A 20,732-nucleotide genomic window follows, 5' to 3' on the forward strand; every position below is an offset into this window, starting at 1 on the left:
CATGGCTCACAGTAATTAGCTGAAATCAATCATCTGTTGACAAATTCTTAGTGCTCTAAAAAACAAAAGACACTTGCTCATTAGTGCAGTCCTTTTATTGATTGTTTTATCAAACACTGGAGGTGCCTTAATATGCTGGAAGAACCAGATTTCTAGTGGTCCTATTTTAGCAATAAACCAGGGTGGGCGATGGATTTTCTATTGTTTTGATGGTTCCCAAATGGCTGCAGTGTGATATAAATCAAGGCAACAAGGCTGTAATCAATACTCTAGACTTTGGTGAAAAGATTTATCATGCACACAATCCCTCAGACATCATCACCATCATCATCTTCATCAAGCAACACAAAGGCAGTAATCTCACCTGTGCGTAATCTCTCTCCAGAGTGGCCTTTTTCTGGCTGTAAGTTCTGTAATGAAAAAGAAAAACAGACAATGAAAGACTTTTAAACAACAGAATAAGAATTCCATATAGCTTATAGTCTAGAGTGCTGCATTGATGATGCATTTTTGTAGGCAAAAACCCAGAAACGAGTTAGCATTTTAGCACTTCTGCTTACATTGTCCTGAGGTCAATGGGTTTTTTTTGAATGGCCTTCTGGTTAAAGGCCTGAAATACGGGCTGTGGTTGACAAGCTCAAGATATTTTCAAGTTTTATTCTATAAAATAAAATACATCAGTAAAGCAGTCTTGTGATAAAAAAAAAAAAAAAAGATTTTACTTGTCTTGAAAAAACAGATGCTAACAAACAGCTAAACGGGACTACAGAGGTTGTCTGGGACATTATAAACATCACGCTGAACAGGTAAACTCATCTACTCGTCTGCTTAGATAGTCTCATTGTGTTTATAAATCGCGTTCTTGCAAACTATTCAAACTCAAGCTTTCAGAGAAGATGTTTTTGAAATAAAGACTGAAACAGATGTCAGGAGTTTAAAGTGGTGATGTTGAAGTCATGCAACCATAGTGTAGTTCAGTTATAGCCTATATTTAGCTTTTTAACTCTGCCGATTGTATTTAGGCTTAGTTCACTTGTGAAGAATATTGTCATGAAAATGTGTAAGAATCATAAATTTTCTGCAGTAATCTAAAAGGAAAACTTTTTGTTGAAGGAACCAGTGTGATACCAATTTATGGTTTGGTCTACAAACACAAGTAATCAATGCAGCGCTCTATTGCAAAAGGTGATTGCGTTCATTTGCGTAAAGAAAAACAGAATAATCAACATCATTCAATTTTGCAGTACATCGTGGATGATTAATGATTAATTTGCTGTAATCTTATTATATTAACTAGCATTAAGTTAAATAGCCAACCAATAGCATGTATGGCCTAGATGACATCACCTGAAAAAGAAAGTTGTTTCAGAGCCATTACAGATTGATTGATTCAAGGAAACAAAACACATTTTTTGGGGTTGAAAATGGACAAACCCAGCAAATGGGTTGTTCTAACCCAGCGGTTGGGTTAAATGTTTGCCCAGCCTGCTGGGTAGTTTAATTTAACCTAACTATTGTTTAAAAATTACTATATGGCTGGCTTAAAATTAATCCAAAATAGGTGAGAAATTAAAAATCAGACACATAATTACTAGAGGCAACAATAATAATCAAAAGGTGAATATTTATTAATAAACAATTTAATAAATATTTATTGTTTATTATTCATTATCTTATTAATAAATGCTAATTTATGAAACATTAATACATGTTAATTTCCAGCATATTTTGGGTTAATTTGAATTAAGCAATACAGTAATTTTTATACAACAGTTGAGTTAAATAAAACTACCCAGCACGTTGGGCAAACATTTAACCCAACCACTGGGTTAAAACAACCCAATTGCTGGGTTTGTCCATTTTCAACCCAACTTGGGTTGTTTTTAACCCAGCATTTTTTAGAGTGTTTATTGTTTAATTACACTCTAAAAAATTCTGGGTTAAAAACATCCCAAGTTGGGTTGAAAAAGGACAAATCCAGCAAATGGGTTGTTTTAAACTAGCGGTTGGATGAAATGTTTGCCCAACCTGCTAGGTAGTTTTATTTAACTCAACCATTGTTTAAAAAAAAAATACTGTATTGCTTGCTTAAAATGAACCCAAAGTATGTTGGAAATAAACATTTATTAATATGTTTAATAAATGAACATGTTTAATGACTAATAATTAAACAATAAACATATTAAATTGCTTAAATGTTCACCTTTTGATTATTATTGTTGCTTCTAATAATTATTTGTCTGATTTTTAACAACCCAACTTGGATTGTTTTTAACCCAGCATTTTTTTTAGAGTATTATTCATTAAACGTATTAATAAATGTTTATTTATTAAACATATTAATAAATGATAATTTCCAACATACTTTGGGTTCACTTTAAGCAAGCAATACAGTGTTACTTGCCATTTCTTTGTAAATATTTGTGAAATTGACTAGCAATTTAGTGAAACTAGCAAGAGTGAAAATTATCTCCAAGTAAAGATCAGTGCAGATTAGAATAACATTCACAATCAGACCAGGAATATGCATAAAGAATGTAAATAGGGTCGGTGTGGGTTTCATGCTGAATTTAAATCATAATGTAAGGTCACAGTTGTTATTTTTGATGCTCAAACTCTGAGCAGCAAGAGTTATTCATCACCCTCACACATCAGACTGTGAGTTGGCTGTGGAGACGGTGTTTTTAACATTCTTCCTGGTATGACTGGTTTGGTTTTCGAGCCAGAGGGCAGGAGGCATCCAGACAGATGATGGTTTGAGCAATGCATCCATCTCCCTTCACTTCCATTGTCCTTGCACTGCATTACAAATGAGTACAGTCTGAGTCAAGCCGACAAAAAAACAAAACAAAAAAAAAAACACATCAAGTTACTGGTTTTGTTTTTCCTCCTCCTACTGACTTCAATTCCTTTTCCTATTATCCCAATCCTTTTGCTGCACCCTCCGATTTCAATTTCAAATCAGTTAAACCCATTGCATGTGTTTTCAAAGTGCCTGAAAATGCTGGAGGAATGTCACAGCAGGCTCTGTCCTATCCTATGGGGGCCGGTTTGTGTTTATGGGATTAGTGCGTGTGCGTATGTGGACTCTGCGACATTGCTTTTATGCAAGACAGGAATTTCCGCACCTCCCCCTCCCGGCAGAAATACTTCCAAAGGAAACCAAACTACAGGACCCCTCTGTGGCCCAGACCTAGCGTCCTATCAAAACAGGGCGAGATGCTTACATAGCACCATAGTTTATGGGGGAAGAGGTTTCGTGTGGTATGTCACACATGCTTGCTCATCACTTTTCACTTTCCGAGGGTCTACTGGCCAGCGAACACACCTAAGGCAATTCATCCTAGTTCATGGCTGCAGTAAAGGCTTCTTTGAAGACACCGCTATCTGCTGCACATTTGCATTGCATTCCAATTCACTATACAAAAAGTCAATAGTTGATATCAATACAAAGGAAATTGCAATTTTGATATCACAGCAATATTTAATAGCAATAAACAACTGGCAAAATTTATCTTAAAGAGGACCTATTATGTCCTTTTTCAAATACTTGTTTTTGGGGTCTATTAGAATAGGTTTAGGTTTCTAGAATAGAAAAAAAAAAAAAAAAAGCTGCAGCACCAGTTCCCAGTCTGTCAGTAACAATCTGGGGTGCGTTTCCCGAAAGCATCGCTAGACAACTATAGTTGCAAGTCGCATTGAACTCTATTGGTAACGACGGGACTTGCGACCATAGTTTGCTTTGTGAAACGCACCCCTGTTTAGTTCATGTCTCTATGAAGCCCCTCCTTCCCCTGTGCTCTGATTGGTAAACTGGAGTGGACTAGTGTGCTGTAATTGGTCAACCACTTTTGAACGTGTTTGGGAAACGTCATGGCCTTTACTATAACCGCGAGTGTCAACACGCTACTAACTCAACACACCCAGGCTTCGCCCCTTTATTTTGCATAAGCCTTGGCAGAAATTATTTAATATTGCGAATATTGTAACTTGTTCGTTCCTGGAGGCAAGCTCAAGACTACAATCAAGGTGTTCCAGGGAGTTCGGAAACAGTGCTTGCTGATATAGAGAATACCATTGAAATGGACTTTAAAGGTGCCATCGAACGTTTTTTTTACAAGATGTAATATTAGTTTAAAGTGTCCCCTGAATGTGTCAAGTTTCAGCTCAAAATACCCCGAAGATTTTTTTTAATACATTTTTTTAACTGCCTATTTTGAGGCATAATTAGAAATGCGCCGATTCATGCCGCAGCCCCTTTAAATCCTCGTGCTCTCCGCCCACGGAGCTCGCTCTCGCCTTGAACAGCATAAACAAAGTTCACACAGCTAATATAACCCTCAAAATGGATCTTTACAAAGTGTTCGTCATGCATGCTGCATGCATACATCAGATTATGTGACTATTGTATTTATTTTGATGTTTACATTTGATTCTGAATGATTTTGAGGCTGTGCTCCGTGGCTAACGGCTAATGCTACACTGTTGGAGAGATTTATAAAGAATGAAGTTGTGTTTATGAATTATTCAGACCGCAAGTGTTTAAAAATGAAAATAGTGACGGCTCTTGTCTCCGTGAATACAGTAATAAACGATGGTAACTTTAACCACATTTAACAGTACATTAGCAACATGCTAATGAAACAGTAAGAAAGACAGTTTACAAATATCACTAAAAATATCATGTTATCAATGATATTTTTATCATGTTATCGATATTTATTATCGCTCCATCTGCCATTTTTCGCTGTTGTTCTTGCTTGCTTACCTTGTCTGATGATTCAGCTCTGTACAGATCGAGACGTTAATACTGGCTGCCCTTGTGTAATGCCTCGTTCATGGGCTGGCATATGCAAATATTGGGGGCATACATATTAATGATCCAGAATGTTACGTGTGGCAACAGCAGCACTGGTAAGATCATTTAGTCTCATTACTTTTAATGAAGATGATTGTGTTTTGAGCATCTGCGATTTACTTTTAGTTACTTTCATTTGCGGCAGTCGGCTTGCTAAAGAGATACTCAGCTGCGGCAATGCATGATGCAGTAGCGCTGTCATATCTGGAAGTAACATTTTATTTACACTCTCTCACACATTTATTTTTTTAGCATTTTTGGGAGGATTAAAATCCATATATATGTGGTTGTTCAGTTTTGACTGGAATACATCCCAGACCACCTCCTAAAGTGGTCTGAATGATCGGATTTAAATCTGTCTTGAAGGCAGCGGAGGGCTTTTACACCATGATCGGATGGCTATCCGATCAGAGAAAACACATGAAGAGACCAGGTGTAAACAGGCCCAAAGTATTTCTTAATAAAAACCATATTTTAAATATGCCAAATATGCAGTAAAATTGCTGGTGATTTTTTGAAGTATGCATTCATGCAAGATGCATTTTTATGACATTCCAATACTGCGAAGTTCTCTTACTACGTACTTAGAAGTATGTACTTTCCAATCAACGGTGAAAAAAAACTTTTGTGCACAGCAGATGTATGTGAATAGGGATGCAGCCATGAGGTGTGTATCAATCAGCTCCCTTGTTTGCAAGTGCTCTGCCCAGGCAGTCAACCATTTGTAGGGCTGTCCCAGTGTCAAAACCAATCCAGCTCACTGACATGCTCACTCCCTAGAAATTTCCAGAATGCACTGGAAAAACCACCATAAATGTCTTCTTAAAGGGTTAGTTCACCCAAGAATGAAATTTCTGTCATCTATTACTCACCCTCATGTCGTTCCACACCCGTAAGACCTTCGTTCATCTTCGAAACACAAATTAAGATATTTTTGATTAAATATGAGCATTTTTTTTTTTTTTATCCTCCATAGAAAGCAATGGAATTACCACATTCAAGGTCCAGAAAAGTAGTAAAAACATTGTTAAAGGGTTAGTTCACCCAAAAATGAAAATTCTGTCATTTAGTACTTACCCTCATGCCGTTCCACACCCGTTAGACCTTCATTAATCTTTGGAACACAAATTAAGATATTTTAGTTGAAATCCAATGGCTCCGTGAGGCCTTCATAGGGAGTAATGTCACTTCCTCTTTCAAGATCCATTAAGTTACTAAAAACACATCTAAATCAGTTCATGTGCGTACAGTGGTTCAATTTTAATATTATAAACTGGCAAGAATATTTTTGGTGCGGCAAAAAAACAAAATAACGACTTATTTAGTGATGGCCGATTTCAAAACACTGCTTCAGGAAGCATCGGAGTGTTATGAATCAGCATATCGAATCATGAATTGGATCGCGGTTCAAACCCACCAAACGGCTGAAATCACGTGACTTTGGCGCTCCAAACTGCAGATTCGATACACAGATTCACTGTGCTCTAAAGCTTCCTGAAGCAGTGTTTTGAAATCGGCCATCACTAAATAAGTCGTTATTTTGTTTTTTTTGGCACTCCAAAAATATTCTCGTCGCTTTATAATATTAATATTGAATCACTGTACTCACATGAACTGATTTAAATATGTTTTTAGTACCGTTTATGGATCTTGAGAGAGGAAGTGACATTACTCCCTATGGAGGCCTCACGGAGCCATCGGATTTGAACTAAAATATCTCAATTCGTGTTCCGAAGATTAATGAAGGTCTTACGGGTGTGGAACGTCATGAGGGTGAGTAATAAATGACAGAATTTTCATTTTTGGGTGAACTAACCCTTTAAAATAGTCAACGTGACTACAGTAGATAGATCAACCTTAATGTTATGAAGTGAAGAGAATACATTTTGCACACAAAAACAAAACAAAAATAATGGATGAACAAAAGTCTTACGGGTTTGGAAGAAAATGAGGGCGAATAATTAATGACAAATAACATTTTTGGTTGAACTAACCCTTTAAGTCCCACAAGCTGTCAGAGAAATAGATCAAGTGTACATATATGAAGCTTTATTTTCTGCCTTTTAAAAACAGATTTTTGTAATTATCTTTCATTTATAAAATGCATGGAAACTTATTAGAGTTGTTAGAAGAAGATTAAAGACTTTATTTACAGCCATTTATGCATGCTAGGGCTAGGCGATAAAATGATAATTATTCCAATATAATTTGCCGAGATAAAAGTTTGCAAAATATTCAATATAATGTTTATGCACTATGCAAATAATGCTGCAAATGCTTGTTGCAGACGGTCACACTGGTGCCAATACCAATTTGCCTAACTGATAAGTGCTGCCATTTCAGTTGCATATTAGAAACATTAAATAGAAAACGCACCAAAAGTGTAACGAAACAGAGCTACTAATTTGAACCACGTTCATTTATCAGTTCGGCTCAAAAAACACAATGCAGCGTGAGCTCAGAGTGAATGCATTTACCCACTGACAGTCTCAATCACGAAACCACTAAACAGCGCTATGAGATCCAGTGAAAAGCATTCGAGTTTGGGGCAGAGTTCTCCCATATAAACAACAAATCAAATGCCTCGTAAAAGTTTAAAGGCAAAAATGAAACAGCACTGAACATTCTCAACAACTCTGACATGGAAAACAAGAGAAAAATTGTGCCGCGACAATACATTTAGAAGGCTTTTCAATCCACAAATCATAAACATTTACCCAGTGTTAATTTCGTTGACGAATAATTTTCGTCATAATTTTCGTCAACGGCCTTTTTTTCACGGACGAAAACGAGACGATGACTAAATAAAAATGCGTTTTGAATGACTAAAACTATGACTAAAATCTACTCTAATTTTCGTCAACGAATAAAAACGAGACGAAAATGAAAGAGAGGGACGATTTGGGAAGATATCCAGTCAGAACTGCTGTCCTGTGTGGAAGATGCGCACATTTGAATTGTAATGTGCTGATCTAACCGCGGGAAACGCGGCGCTGTTGTGCGCTCTACAGGCTCGTGCAGCAGCACATCTGACTGATGCGCAATTAATGAATAGCGCACATTTATGCCATGCGATTCCTTATGAGCTGATGTTGATGAATTATGACAATGTTTACTAAACTATGTTTATATGGTAGCATGTTTTAGACGGTTGTAAGAATGCATATTTATCTCCCTCATGAGCAGCCTGCTACAGTGCAGACTGCAGACATTTCAGAATAAGAGTCACGGTGTATTTCGGGATGGTTTATAATTATTATTTTTTTCCTGGTCATTATTGTTATTTTGTTTAAACAATAAACTGTATTTAATTTAATTTCTGTTTAATTCATAGTAAACCATTGTATCTTCTGTCACAGGAAGGAAAGACTAAGAACATTATTTGACACATTATTTAATATATTTTACAAGTATAAGGGTTATTATTGTTTACTAAACCTAAAACCAAAGAAATCTTCATTACTTGAAATAAACATTAACTGAAATAAAAGATAAATATATAAAAATGTAAACTTATAAAAATGTGAACTTAATAGTTTCTAAGCTTTAGCATAACCTGAGGTATTAAAATAAACAAAAAATAAAAAGTTATAGACATTTAAAAGCAAAAACTAAAAGACATAAACACAAAAAATTACTAAAACTTTTAACTAAAATCACAATGAAAGCAGGAAAAACTAAAAATCAAATCTAATAAAAAATTTAAAATGAAATCTATAATAGTAGCCTACCTCAATGATAAGTGTGTCAATCCCTGAAAAGTACTGAATTTCACGTGCTTTTGCACTTGAACAGTCAAAAACCGTCCGCTTTGGTGAGCAAAGTACAGTTGGGTGAACATAAACAGTTTGGGGAATATCAGATGTGCCTATATCAGTGTATTGGATCTGTGGAAGCATTTTTATTGGAAATGCTTAATGCTTACAATTTAACTAAATTAGATTTTAGTCGACTAATTCTACTGTAGATTTAGTCGACTAAAATCTTATGATATTTAGTCGACTAAAACTAGACTAAAACTAAAACAATTTCCGATGACTAAAATATGACTAAAACTAAATGGGATTTTAGTCAAAAGACTATGACTAAAACTAAATCAAAATTTGCTGTCAAAATTAACACTGCATTTACCATGTATTTAGCAGTAATGGTGGGAAAACACTGCAACTGTGGGATATTCATTGTGAATTTTATTATATTATTAATGTAGACATTAAAAGTATTTAAGGAGTAAAGGAATATAATTACAGCATTGTTTGTTATTAAGCTATAGGCATTTGTGTGCATTCGTTTTATACTAAATGTCTTTAGGCTTCCATTTTTCATAACAAATACTGATCCGATCTTTGACTCAAAAACATCAATATGATTAACACCCCTAAAAATAACAGATGTTCCTGTTTTTGTTAATTCATATAAATGTACATCTGCATCGCAACTCAAGCTACTGTCAAATGTGCATTTCTAAAAGGCAAAACGCAATAGTTTGTTATGTTCTGAAGATAAAGAGAAGCCTGATGATTAAACCACAATTACCGGTCTGGTTTCTACAGCTTTTTCTCAGGGGCATCTGCCTTTAAACTTGAAAGAAACAAAGATTTGACATTTATCATGATAATCATCAATATTGACATGACATTGTGATCATTTTTCTTTTTGGCCATATTGCCCAGGCCTAATACATGCTCTAAAATACTTAAAACTATTAATCGATTGAATGCCATTTTGCATGTGCATCATCTGTTGAATGATGAATAAAAACAAAGGTAGGACAAGCGCATATTTTTATAACAGCACTATACATTACACTCAAATGCATATTGATAAACACCTGTGTTTCAACACGTTTTAAGGCACTAGAAAGCAGAATGAGTCACAACCCAGGAGTGTGTGGTCAAGATGAGGGCTGTGAAAATGAAAAGCATTTCGCTTTATAGGGATGAAGTGCACCTGGTGCTAACTGCACTAGCATAAAGTCACTATCACACTTCTCCTGGGGTGAACCTGGTTTTGTGAGAGCCTTCACAGGGTGACCTAGAGGTCCAGTACAGAGAGACACAGCCAGGCCTGATGTCTGCCAGATCCCCTCCACTGGAACAACCTTCTACATGCCACAGAACTTTTCCTCACTCCTTGAACATCAAGGACACATGCCAGACTATCAGAACATTTGTTTGTTTTGTTCAACTCTACTATTTTTATGTAATAAAAGCGCCTGAGAGCTGTCTCTCTGCTAACTGTAAATGTGATTATTATAGGAAAAGGAGACACATAAAGCCTGTCGATATCTACACAAGTGGCATCTATAAATGGAAATGCACATCAGATCATAAATACACAGAGACAGTGACAGACAGAGACACATACACACAACTACACACATCTGTGAAGAGCAGGTGTTTCCACACATCCTCTTTCTGCTGCAAGAACACTCTTTGCTATTCGTCTTTTACTACTGCATCATAATCCTTGCCACACACACAATATTTGCCACAAATTTCTGCACAACAAAGCTGTATTCTAATGGACTCCTTAATAAAGCAATGTGTTTTTTTGTGTGCGTGTTTTTTTCGTACTTGATAACCTTTTTAGAAATTTGGTCACGTTTGGTGTGAATAATTTTGATACAGAAATATTTTGGCAATTTTCATTGACAATTAACATTTCATTTCATCTTTAATCCCACAATACACTGCAATACGTAATGGTAAACCCACTTAGACTAGAATGCAAATGTTAATATATTGATAATGTTTATATATTTGCATTAAAGGGGTCATGACATGGATTTTTTTAAATAATTTTTATATGTTCTTTGATGTTCACTTACAGTGTTAAGTTTTTTGTACACACTAATATATATATTATAATATAATATAATATAATATAATATAATATAATATAATATAATATAATATAATATAATATAATATAACATAATATAACATAATATAACATAATATAATATAATATAATATAATATAATATAATATAATATAATATAATATAATATAGGATTTTCAAGCCTCATTCTGACCCTCTGTCTGAAATGACCCGTTTTTAAAGGGCGGCTCCTTTAAGGCTTGTCAGTAAACGGCCACCGTTATGATTGGCTAACAACACTGCAGTGCTTCCCACACAGACTTTACTTGGGCGGGCCGCCCACATATAATAACGGCCGCCCAAGTACATTCGGAGACACATTTTTGCTTTTATTATTTTTATCCTCTTATACTTTTATATCCGCGCAAGATAATGAAACCATCCTCGATTGATAAACTAGTCGTTTCATACCTGCTCATTGTGTGCGTCAGAACTTTTTTGTGTTTACTCCCACTAACATTCAAACGGGCGCTGAATTTTGCAAAGTCACAAGGGGGCGCTGTTGCGAGTCCTACAAGCTCACGCGACAGCGCTTCAGACTGCTTCAAAGTGATTCTCAATCAATGAAAAGCACAGATTTATGCCAAGCGATTGCTAATGAACTCAAGTTGAAAAATTATTACAATGTCTACTTTATGGCCTTTATATAAAAAGTTTTAGACGATTGTAAGAATCTGAAGGATCAGCCTTCAATAGTACAGACATTTCAAAATAAGAGTCTCTGTGTATTTCGGGCTTGTTTATAATTAAAAGTCACACGCTAAGTTTTTTCTTTTTCTTTTGGGCATTATTGGTATTTTGGTTACACAATTAATCGTATTTAATTTGATTTCCATTTAATTCATAGTAAATTATTGTAGTCTCCCCCACAGAAAGTAAACACTAAGAACATTATTTGACACATATATTATTCATTTTATGTCCCATTCACTGAGAGAGACACTATATGACAAGGAGAACATAGGAAAATGTGAACCATTTAAATGCTGTAATTTTGCATAATTTACAATGCATAATAATGCATAATATTAGTATGTAATTAAATGTAATGTGTTATTTAATTAAATTAATTTAAATAAATAAAAATACTGTTAAAAATCACACATTATTTGTTTGTCACATGTAGTAGACCATTTTTGTGCCGTGGGTAATAGGAGGATTTTTCAACCGGCTACCACCGCAAGTATATTTCAAACCTGTGGGAAGCACTGCACTGTATAAGAAATAGGGGTGTAACGATATTCAAATGAACCGAAAAACCGTGATACACCACCCATGGTACAAACCGCGATACTCTCATGGCATACTGAACGCATCCCGTCCCCTGCTGCCCCGCCAAGCTCTGACCCATTGGATCTATGTGAAAAAATACACTGTTATTGCCTAACCACCAATAATCACAATAAGCTCCGTGTTTTGTTACTTTCAATAAGAAACAAAGTGTCATCTTTTAAATTCTGTCTATTTTATCATGAAATTCAAACAAAAATGCCATTTTGATGCTATATAATGTGACGTGACAGATCACTGTATAGGAGCCTTATTTCAAACGGCAGTGCAAGTGAATGCGATCATCTCTTCCACTTCAATTCTTCAATTCTTCAATTCTTCAATTCTTCAATTCTTCAATTCTTCAATTCTTCAATTCTTCAATACTTCAATACTTCAATACTTCAATACTTCAATACTTCAATACTTCAATACTTCATGCATAAATGAACATCTGAAGGTATGTTGAAAGATACAGTACTTACTGAAACATAACGTGTAATCGCTCTGTGTTTCAACAACAGAAAGACGTCAATAAAACAGCTTGTAAACACTGTCACGTAACATTTACCTCAGACCAGTCCAGAGCTTATTAATTCGCCAGAGAAATGAACTCTTGCTAAATATATGCACCATTTTAGCCTATTAATTATATTTTACTAAACTTGTTATTGATATTTTGATTATTTAATGTATGTTAGGGCTGGCCGATATATCGCATGCGATTGTCACGCGCATTTCGTCAGTAAAGCCGGTTCCCTGATTACCGCTAAATCGCCATCACCTGCTTTCAAATGGAGAGGCATTTAATAGACAGAGCCGTAGATCACTGATAAGCTACGCAATATCATGTTCATTATCGCAGATGAATAGTCTTCGATAATGAACGCGATATTGCGTAGCTTGTCAGTGAAATACGGCTCTCTATTAAATGCTGCTTCATTTGAAAGCAGGTGATGGCGATTTAGCGGTAATCAGGAAAACGGCTTTACTGACGAAATGCGCGTGACAATCGCATGCGATATATCCCCCAGCCCTAATGTATGTTTAAATAATTAAACGACAGTCACTGTGTAAATGATTATATTTCAACAAGGAATTGGAGTAAAAACAATTTTATAATTAGATTTAGAAGTTAATGCAAAAACTGCCTTATGTGCAGTTTTCAAGTTTGCATACAATTTGTTATTTGAGTTGATTATTACATCTAAAAGTAAAAAGCAACTGCATTTAGGCTAATAGCTAGGGCTCTGAACCTTTAATATTATAGTAATGTGCAAGTAAGTGCTCCATATATAGTTTAAAGCATTAGCAGAGATCATTTTTTTATCCTTAAGAAACTTTTAATTATAATTAAATTCATTTAAAAGACAGAGACACAACTTGTTCAGTAAACTACTGTTTAATAAAAAAAAAAAAAATAAATAAAAATAAAACACTATTTTGTTTAGTCTTCTCCCCCTGGTATACCGAACCGAACCGTCAGTTTTGTTACACCCCTAATAGGAAACATTATCAACGCCCCCTCACTAATGCATGTTAGTGTTTTGAAAACATCATAAATATAAAACTGTCATTTACAGACAAAGTATTATGAAATAATTTATTTACGGTCTGTGATGCAGCTGCTGTCAGATGGCTTCATCTGTCAACAGACGATTTTTTGCGAACTCTCCATTACCCTGTGCCTCGTTTACAAAACAAAATGCTCCGAACAAACACATAATCCTCCGATGCCCTCCGGGATGATATTAAAATAAACCATCCACTTGTTTCCAATCCTGTGATCCTTCTGAAGTCTGTACAGAGATGCTGTTTGAATGACGCATTCTTTCACTCTTCCATTTATTTGTCCTGATGTTGACAGACTCAAGTGCATGGATTATGTCAGCAACTGAACATGAATCTGTATACTGTATCCAGTGTAGACAGCGTCAGTGACTATAATAGGTTGGATTTGCGTCCAGCGTAGCCAAATGTCAGACGTTAAGTGACTGAATGCCAGTGGGCGGGGCCTATGGTGCAATGATGTATAATTATTCGTCAATGTTTTTCTCTGTAGGCAGTCAAAAGCAAATATAATTGCCTGTGTGACATCACAGAAAAATGTTTAAAAAAATACTTTGTTTATAATGAGGAGGACATTTTAAACTATGAAACTTGCAGGATGTTTTATTGGTACAAAAACCTCTTATATGTCAAATGATCAAGGCAAATTTGATTCATCATGCCATTACTCCTTTAATATATAAATAAATATAAACTTTTTTTTTTTTAAATTTACATATAAATATAAATAATAAAGGGCTATTAATGAACAATTAATGAACAGTGTTATCGTTTACTATGAGATTAATAACTGTCTTTCTACACTTTGCACAGGACACTAAGGTGACGGTCACAACTAGAGTGGTAACAGAAGAAGGTATCTGGTGTCAAAGGGTTAACAGACTCAGCGTGTGGGGTAAAAGCTGGCTGCTACTAGGCAGGAAGTACGATCCACAAGAAGCTGCTGCATTCAGACAGTGGAGCATGTGAACTCCAGATGTTAAACTCTTTGCCACGACTGACCTACATAGGAAACAGCACAGCAAGGGTCAGAGGTCACTTGGCCTGAGGTCACGTCTGCTAATTTGTCTCCTCTGTGAGCTACGCAGCCAAACATGGTGTACACTAGTGTTCAAAGGTTTCGGTCAAGTCATTTATAATGTTACAAAAGTTTTCTACTTCAAATAAATGCTGTTTGTATCTACAAACACAAATTGATTTTTGAAGGATCATGTGACTGGAGTAATGATGCTGAAAATTCAGCTTTTCCATTACAGAAAATACATTTTTATATATATTCAAATAGAAAACTGCTATATTAAATTGCAATCGTATTTCACAATATTAGTGTTTTACTGTATTTTCCATCAAATAAATGTAGCCTTGGTGAGCATTAGAGACTTCTTTCAAAATCATTAAAACATTTTAATCATTCCAAACTTTTGACCGCCAGTGTACGCATGGTGCATTTTTGCAAATCACTGCATACCACTTTTGCAAAAATGCTATGTAGTACAGCAATCTGAACATACATATTCAAATATAAGAAACAAAGTGAATCGGGACGGAAGAGGAGACATCCACAGGAAGAGGAAATGGGGTAAGATACAAGTCTAAGTCAATAATTACAGCAAACCTCAGAGTGACTAATTACAGAGCAGCATCTCAGCCTGAGGAGCCGTGGATGTCTAATGACGGTTCTTGCTCTGGGACCAACAGGTCGGAGTGTCTGTCTACAGCTGGGAAAAACCCAACAGTGTCCTTGAAAAACTCTTTCAGTCCGTTGGGATTGAACGGCAGTTAAATGATTAAATCAATATAGCAATTATTGCAATTAGAAAATATCTTGAAAACAATCTTAACGATTCCTCTTACGGTTACTCATTTCAACAAAGCCCCAACGCTAAGTATAAGACCAATTTGAACACCTAAACTGCAACACTTGCAAAAAATGCAAAAAAGTTGATTGTGATGTTGATGACTTATAAAAAGAAGCATTCAGAGACACAAGTATTTACTGAGAGCAGAACACTGGTGGGCAGAATGGCACTTTCTGCAGAGGTTGTATAGTGTGGATACACAGAAGACAGACCTGTGGAATTTGAATGCTTAGAGTCAAGCTGTAAAACCAGGAATCTCCTAGAAACCTACAAACGCACACAAATGCAGCCAAGGTCTTTTATCTTATAGGCAGAATTTACAAGAGGAAGTCAAATGACAAAAAAAAAAAAAAAAAAAAACTCCACGGCAAGAAGCTATGAACACTGCATTAATGTGAACAACGTACACTAGTAACACATTACAATAAGGTTCATTAGTTAACATTAGTTAACATGAACTAATAACGAACTGCACTTATAGAGCATTTATTAATCTTTGTTCATTTTAATTTCAACATTTATTAATACTAATACATTTACTAATACATTATTAAAATCATATTAACATTAGTTAAGGCACTGTGAACTATCATGAACAAACAATGAACAACCGTATTTTCATGAACTAACGTTAACGAAGATTAGTACATTCAGTAACAAATTTATTTCTCATGGTTAGTTAATATAAGGTTTAACTAATGAACCTTATTGTAAAGTGTTACCTACACTCTATATGGACAAAAGTATTGGGACACCTGACCATAAGAAATGTTATGACATTGCATTCTAAATACATAGACATTAAAGGGTTAGTTCACCCCAAAATGAAAATTCTGTCATTAATTATGTCGTTCTACACCTGTCAGACCTTTGTCCATCACATTAAGATATTTTTGATGAAATTCGTGAGCCTTCTGGCCTTCTGGCCGATAGACTGCAACACAATTACCACTTTCAAGGCCCAGAAAGGTAGTAAAGACATCTCTATCATTAAAATAGTCCATGTGACTACAGTGGTTCAACCTTAATGTTATGAAGCAATGAGAATACATTTTTGTGTGCAACAAACAAACAAAAATAATGATTTATCCAACAATTTCTTCTCTTCCATGTCAGCTATTGACCTTGTAAACAGTGCAACGCTTCCGGATTCTACGTCAGAATGCCGGCTCAGTATTGGCTGACTTTTTTACTACATTTCTGGGCCTTGAAAGTGGTAATTGTGTTGCAGTCTATCGGAGGCCAGAAGGCTCACAGATTACATCAAAAATATCTTAATTTGTATTCCAAAGATGAACGAAGGTCTTAAGGGTTTGGAACAACACGAGGGTGAGTACTTTGTGACAGAATTAGTGACATTTTTGGGTGAACTAGCCCTTTAATATGGATTTGGATCCCCCTTTGCAGCTATAACAGCTTCCAATCTACTAGGAAGGCTTTCCACACGATTTTGGAGTGTTTCTGTGGGAATTTTAGTCCATTCATCCAGAAGAGCATTTGTGAGGTCGCTAACCAAGTGAGCCTTGGTATGCTGAGGCATTAAGATTTCCCTTCACTGAAAGTAAGGGATCAGGCTGCCAAACAGAGAAGCGTGATGTGTCACTCATTGTCCAGTGGCGGTGTGCTTTACACCACTCCATCTGACCTTTGGCATTGTACTTGGTGATGCGAGGCTTGCATGCAGCTGCTTGGCCATGGAAATCCATTCCATGAAGCTCCCGCCACACAGTTTTTATGCTGATATTAAAGCCAGTGGAAGTTTGGAACTCTTCAGCTATGGAATCAGACTTATACGCACCATACTCCTCAGAACTCATTGACTCTGCTCTGTAACTTTAAATGGTCCTCTGTTTGGCTGAGTTTCTGCTATTCCTAAATGCTTCCACTTTCCAATAATACCACTTACTAGAAAGGATGAAACTTCACAAAGTGACTTATTGACCAGGTTGCATCCTATTGCAGTAGCATGCTTGAAATTACTGAGCTCTTCAGAACAACCCATTTTTTCCCCACAAATGTTTGTAAATGCAGACTGCATGGCTAGGTGCTTGATTTTATATACCTGTGGCAATGGGTCTAATTGAAACACACCTCAATTCAATAATAAAGAGGTGTGTCCCAATAATACCAACCCACCACTTTGGTTGGTATTACGTTGATGCAGTGATATCCAGATATTTTTATGCATGACATCAGTGTCCAAATAATTTAAGGTTAATGGGAGTTATTCATACTAATCTTTGTACACTAAATGCTAACTGACTAATTACTTCCTAAAAAGAAATAATATAACAGTCATAAACACAGTCAAACCATACAGATGGGACCATGACGTGTGTTTGTATAAAGTCATAAACAGATAAAACTAATCCAGAGGTCAGTAAACCTTGAATGACGCTGTGTCTGTTTCCAAGAAAGATAATGTTAACGCTTTCAGGGCGTGAAATTTTACAGCCTAATACAATAATAAACCATCTAGTTGCCAAAAGAGTCCTGCGACCAAGTCTCTGTGATCTTCTGGTCTCTAGATACCTTTTTCAATGTATTTTCTTCACCCTTTTTTTTCGTCTAGTATCTGATCACTAGAAAGCAAGTGCTCTAAAACGACGCACACACTGAACTTGAATATATATTGTTATTGATCTAATTCACTAACTCTAAGCATGAGAAATAGTAATAAAGACCGTTGACTCAAACACCACTATCAAGAACAAGAGTGTGGGACCGTTCTAAAAACAAAGCACAACAGCAGGACAAGACAAAAGGGTGGAGAGATGAGATGAGAGCGAAAGATAAAAGAATCGATGGGCATTAGGAGGAGCATTTTCGATCTAATTAAGAATGTCGGAGGCGTTTGAGCTATTGGTGAGAGGAGAGGAAGAGGTCGGAGAGGTCAAGGCCTTGTGTTTCACTTCCAGCTTTTCCAATTAATGATTGTTTGGGTGTGAGACCGATGTAATCTCCCCAAAACACACCACAGACGGCCAAGTGTGTGTGTGTGTGTGTGTTTGTGTGTGTGTGTGCGCATCTGATGTGGCATCCTCTGTAGGTAAATCTCACAAAACCAGTCAGGAACATGCCTGGTTTCACTCTAAAATCTAAATAAAGAAATAATATAACAATTAACATTTTTCTTCAAGAAAATAAAGCCAATTTTGATGACACCATTTTTATTTTATTATTATTATTTTTATTATTATTATTAGTATTATTAATTTATTTTATTACACGTTAAAAAAATTGTGAAATATTACTAAAAATTTACATAACTTTTCTATTTGAATATATTTAAAAATGTATTTTAAAATGTCTTATTAATGTTGAAAACGTTTGTTTTGCTTGTCAAATAAATGTCTTTACTGTCACTTTTGATTTAATGCATCCTTGCTGAATAAAAGTATTAATATATGTGTGTGTATATATATATAATATATGTGTATATATTATATTATATTTTATATATATATATATATATATATATAATTATATATATATATATATATATATATATATATATATATATATATATATATATATATATATATATAATTATATATATACACACACTTCTGTGAAATACTGTGTGTATATACATACACACACACAGTATTTCACAGAAGTGAGTACACCCCTCACATTTTTGTAAATATTTTATTATATCTTTTCATGTGACAACACATAATAAATGACATTACATTGCTACAATGTAAAGTAGTGAGTGACAACAGCTTGTATAACAGTGTATATTTGCTGTCCCCTCAAAATAACTCAACACACAGCCATTAATGTCTAAACCGCTGGCCAAAAAAGTGAGTACACCCCTAAGTGAAAATGTACAAATTGGGCCCAATTAGCCATTTTCTCTCCCCGGTATCATGTGACTCATTAGTGTTACAAGGTCTCAGGTGTGAATGGGGAGCAGGTGTGTTAAATTTGGTGTTATCACTCTCACTCTCTCGTACTGGTCACTGGAAGTTCAACATGGCATGAGGATCTGAAAAAAGAATAGTTGCTCTACATGTAGATGGTGTAGGCTATAAAGGCCCCAGTTACTTCAAACAAAGTTCTTTTTCGTTCTTCGTTTAGGGGTAAAACAAAGTTCAAAATGCGTGACCAACGATATACTGTAAACGAACATCTGACTCCGCCCACACCGCTGAGAGAGACCGTTATATGAATATGTAAATATGTGCCGTGCACTTTCTTCTCAGTAACAAAATAAACACAACAAAAATGAGAAAACAGCAAGCATTTATTATAGAAAGCATAAGAAAAACGTCTGATCATAACAGTATGGGAATGTTAGCACAAGCTCTGCAAAGTAGCACTCCAGTCACATCATGTCATACAGCACTTTATTCAATAGAGTGCTTAAAATCAAGAAGCTTTACAGTATCAAACATGAAAAACAGTGTTAGTGCCTCTTTTTTTTTTTTTTTTTTTTTTTTTTACAAGCACAACTCCATTTTGTACTATAAAGCGGCTATCCAGTGTGTTCATGTTTTCACCCGCAGAGATCTTACCTCAATGAATTCAACACGAAATGACTCAAAGAAGCTACCCACGCGAGTGAAGGTGGAGCCTCAGCGCACACCTCCTATTACGTTATCGTCACGGACCAATGGTAGTACGAAGGTGTTTTGCAGCTGAAGCAAACTTTTCCTGAAAGTTCGCTTTGGCAAGCCGTTTCGAACTTCCAAAATGAACACAAAACAAACTTCTCTTTGGCCTGATTTTGTTCGAAATTACGTCACATCAGTTCGTTCTTTGATTTCGTTTGAAGTATACCGGAGCCTTAAGAAGTTTGCCAAGACCCTGAAACTGAGCTGCAGCATGGTGGCCAAGACCATATAGCGGTTTAACAGGACAGGTTCCACTCAGACCATGTCTTGCCATGGTCGACCAAAGAAGTTGAGTGCACGTGCTCAGCGTCATATTCAGAGGTTGTGTTTGGGAAACAGACGTATGAGTGCTGCCAGCATTGCTGCAGAGGTTGAAGGGGTGGGGGGTCAGCCTGTCAGTGCTCAGACCACACACCGCACACTGCATCAAATTGGTCTATATGGCTGTCATCCCAGAAGGAAGCCTCTTCTAAAGATGATGCACAAGAAAGCCTGCAAACAGTTTGCTGAAGACAAGCAAACTACGGACATGGATTACTGGAAACATGTCCTGTGGTCTGATGAGACAGAGATAAACTTATTTGGTTCAGATGGTGTCCAGCATGTGTGGCAGCAACCAGGTGAGGAGTACAAAGAAAAGTGTGTCTTGCCTACAGTCAAGCATGGTGGTGG

At 35.9% G+C, this 20,732-nt stretch overlaps 1 protein-coding gene across 5 annotated transcripts in view; it reads right to left on the reverse strand.

The window, feature by feature from the left end:
- LOC137023183 (F-BAR and double SH3 domains protein 2) overlaps window positions 1-20,732 on the reverse strand; it is a 109,157-nt gene that overhangs the window by 74,794 nt on the left and 13,631 nt on the right. For 2 of the 5 annotated variants that reach the window (XM_067389914.1, XM_067389917.1), the window contains exons 2-3: window positions 2,649-2,799; window positions 365-410 (exon numbers count right to left, since the gene is read on the reverse strand). In XM_067389914.1, coding sequence (XP_067246015.1) covers window positions 365-410; window positions 2,649-2,773 — 171 coding nt within the window. In that variant the 5' untranslated portion in view covers window positions 2,774-2,799. Of the gene's footprint in view, window positions 1-364; window positions 411-2,648; window positions 2,800-9,394; window positions 9,408-20,732 lie in introns of those variants that run through there. The other 3 variants (XM_067389916.1, XM_067389918.1, XM_067389915.1) reach the window with 2 other exon arrangements.

Source organism: Chanodichthys erythropterus, chromosome 7 (genome assembly GCF_024489055.1).
Source record: "Chanodichthys erythropterus isolate Z2021 chromosome 7, ASM2448905v1, whole genome shotgun sequence".
In the NCBI taxonomy this organism is placed as follows: Eukaryota; Metazoa; Chordata; class Actinopteri; order Cypriniformes; family Xenocyprididae; genus Chanodichthys; species Chanodichthys erythropterus.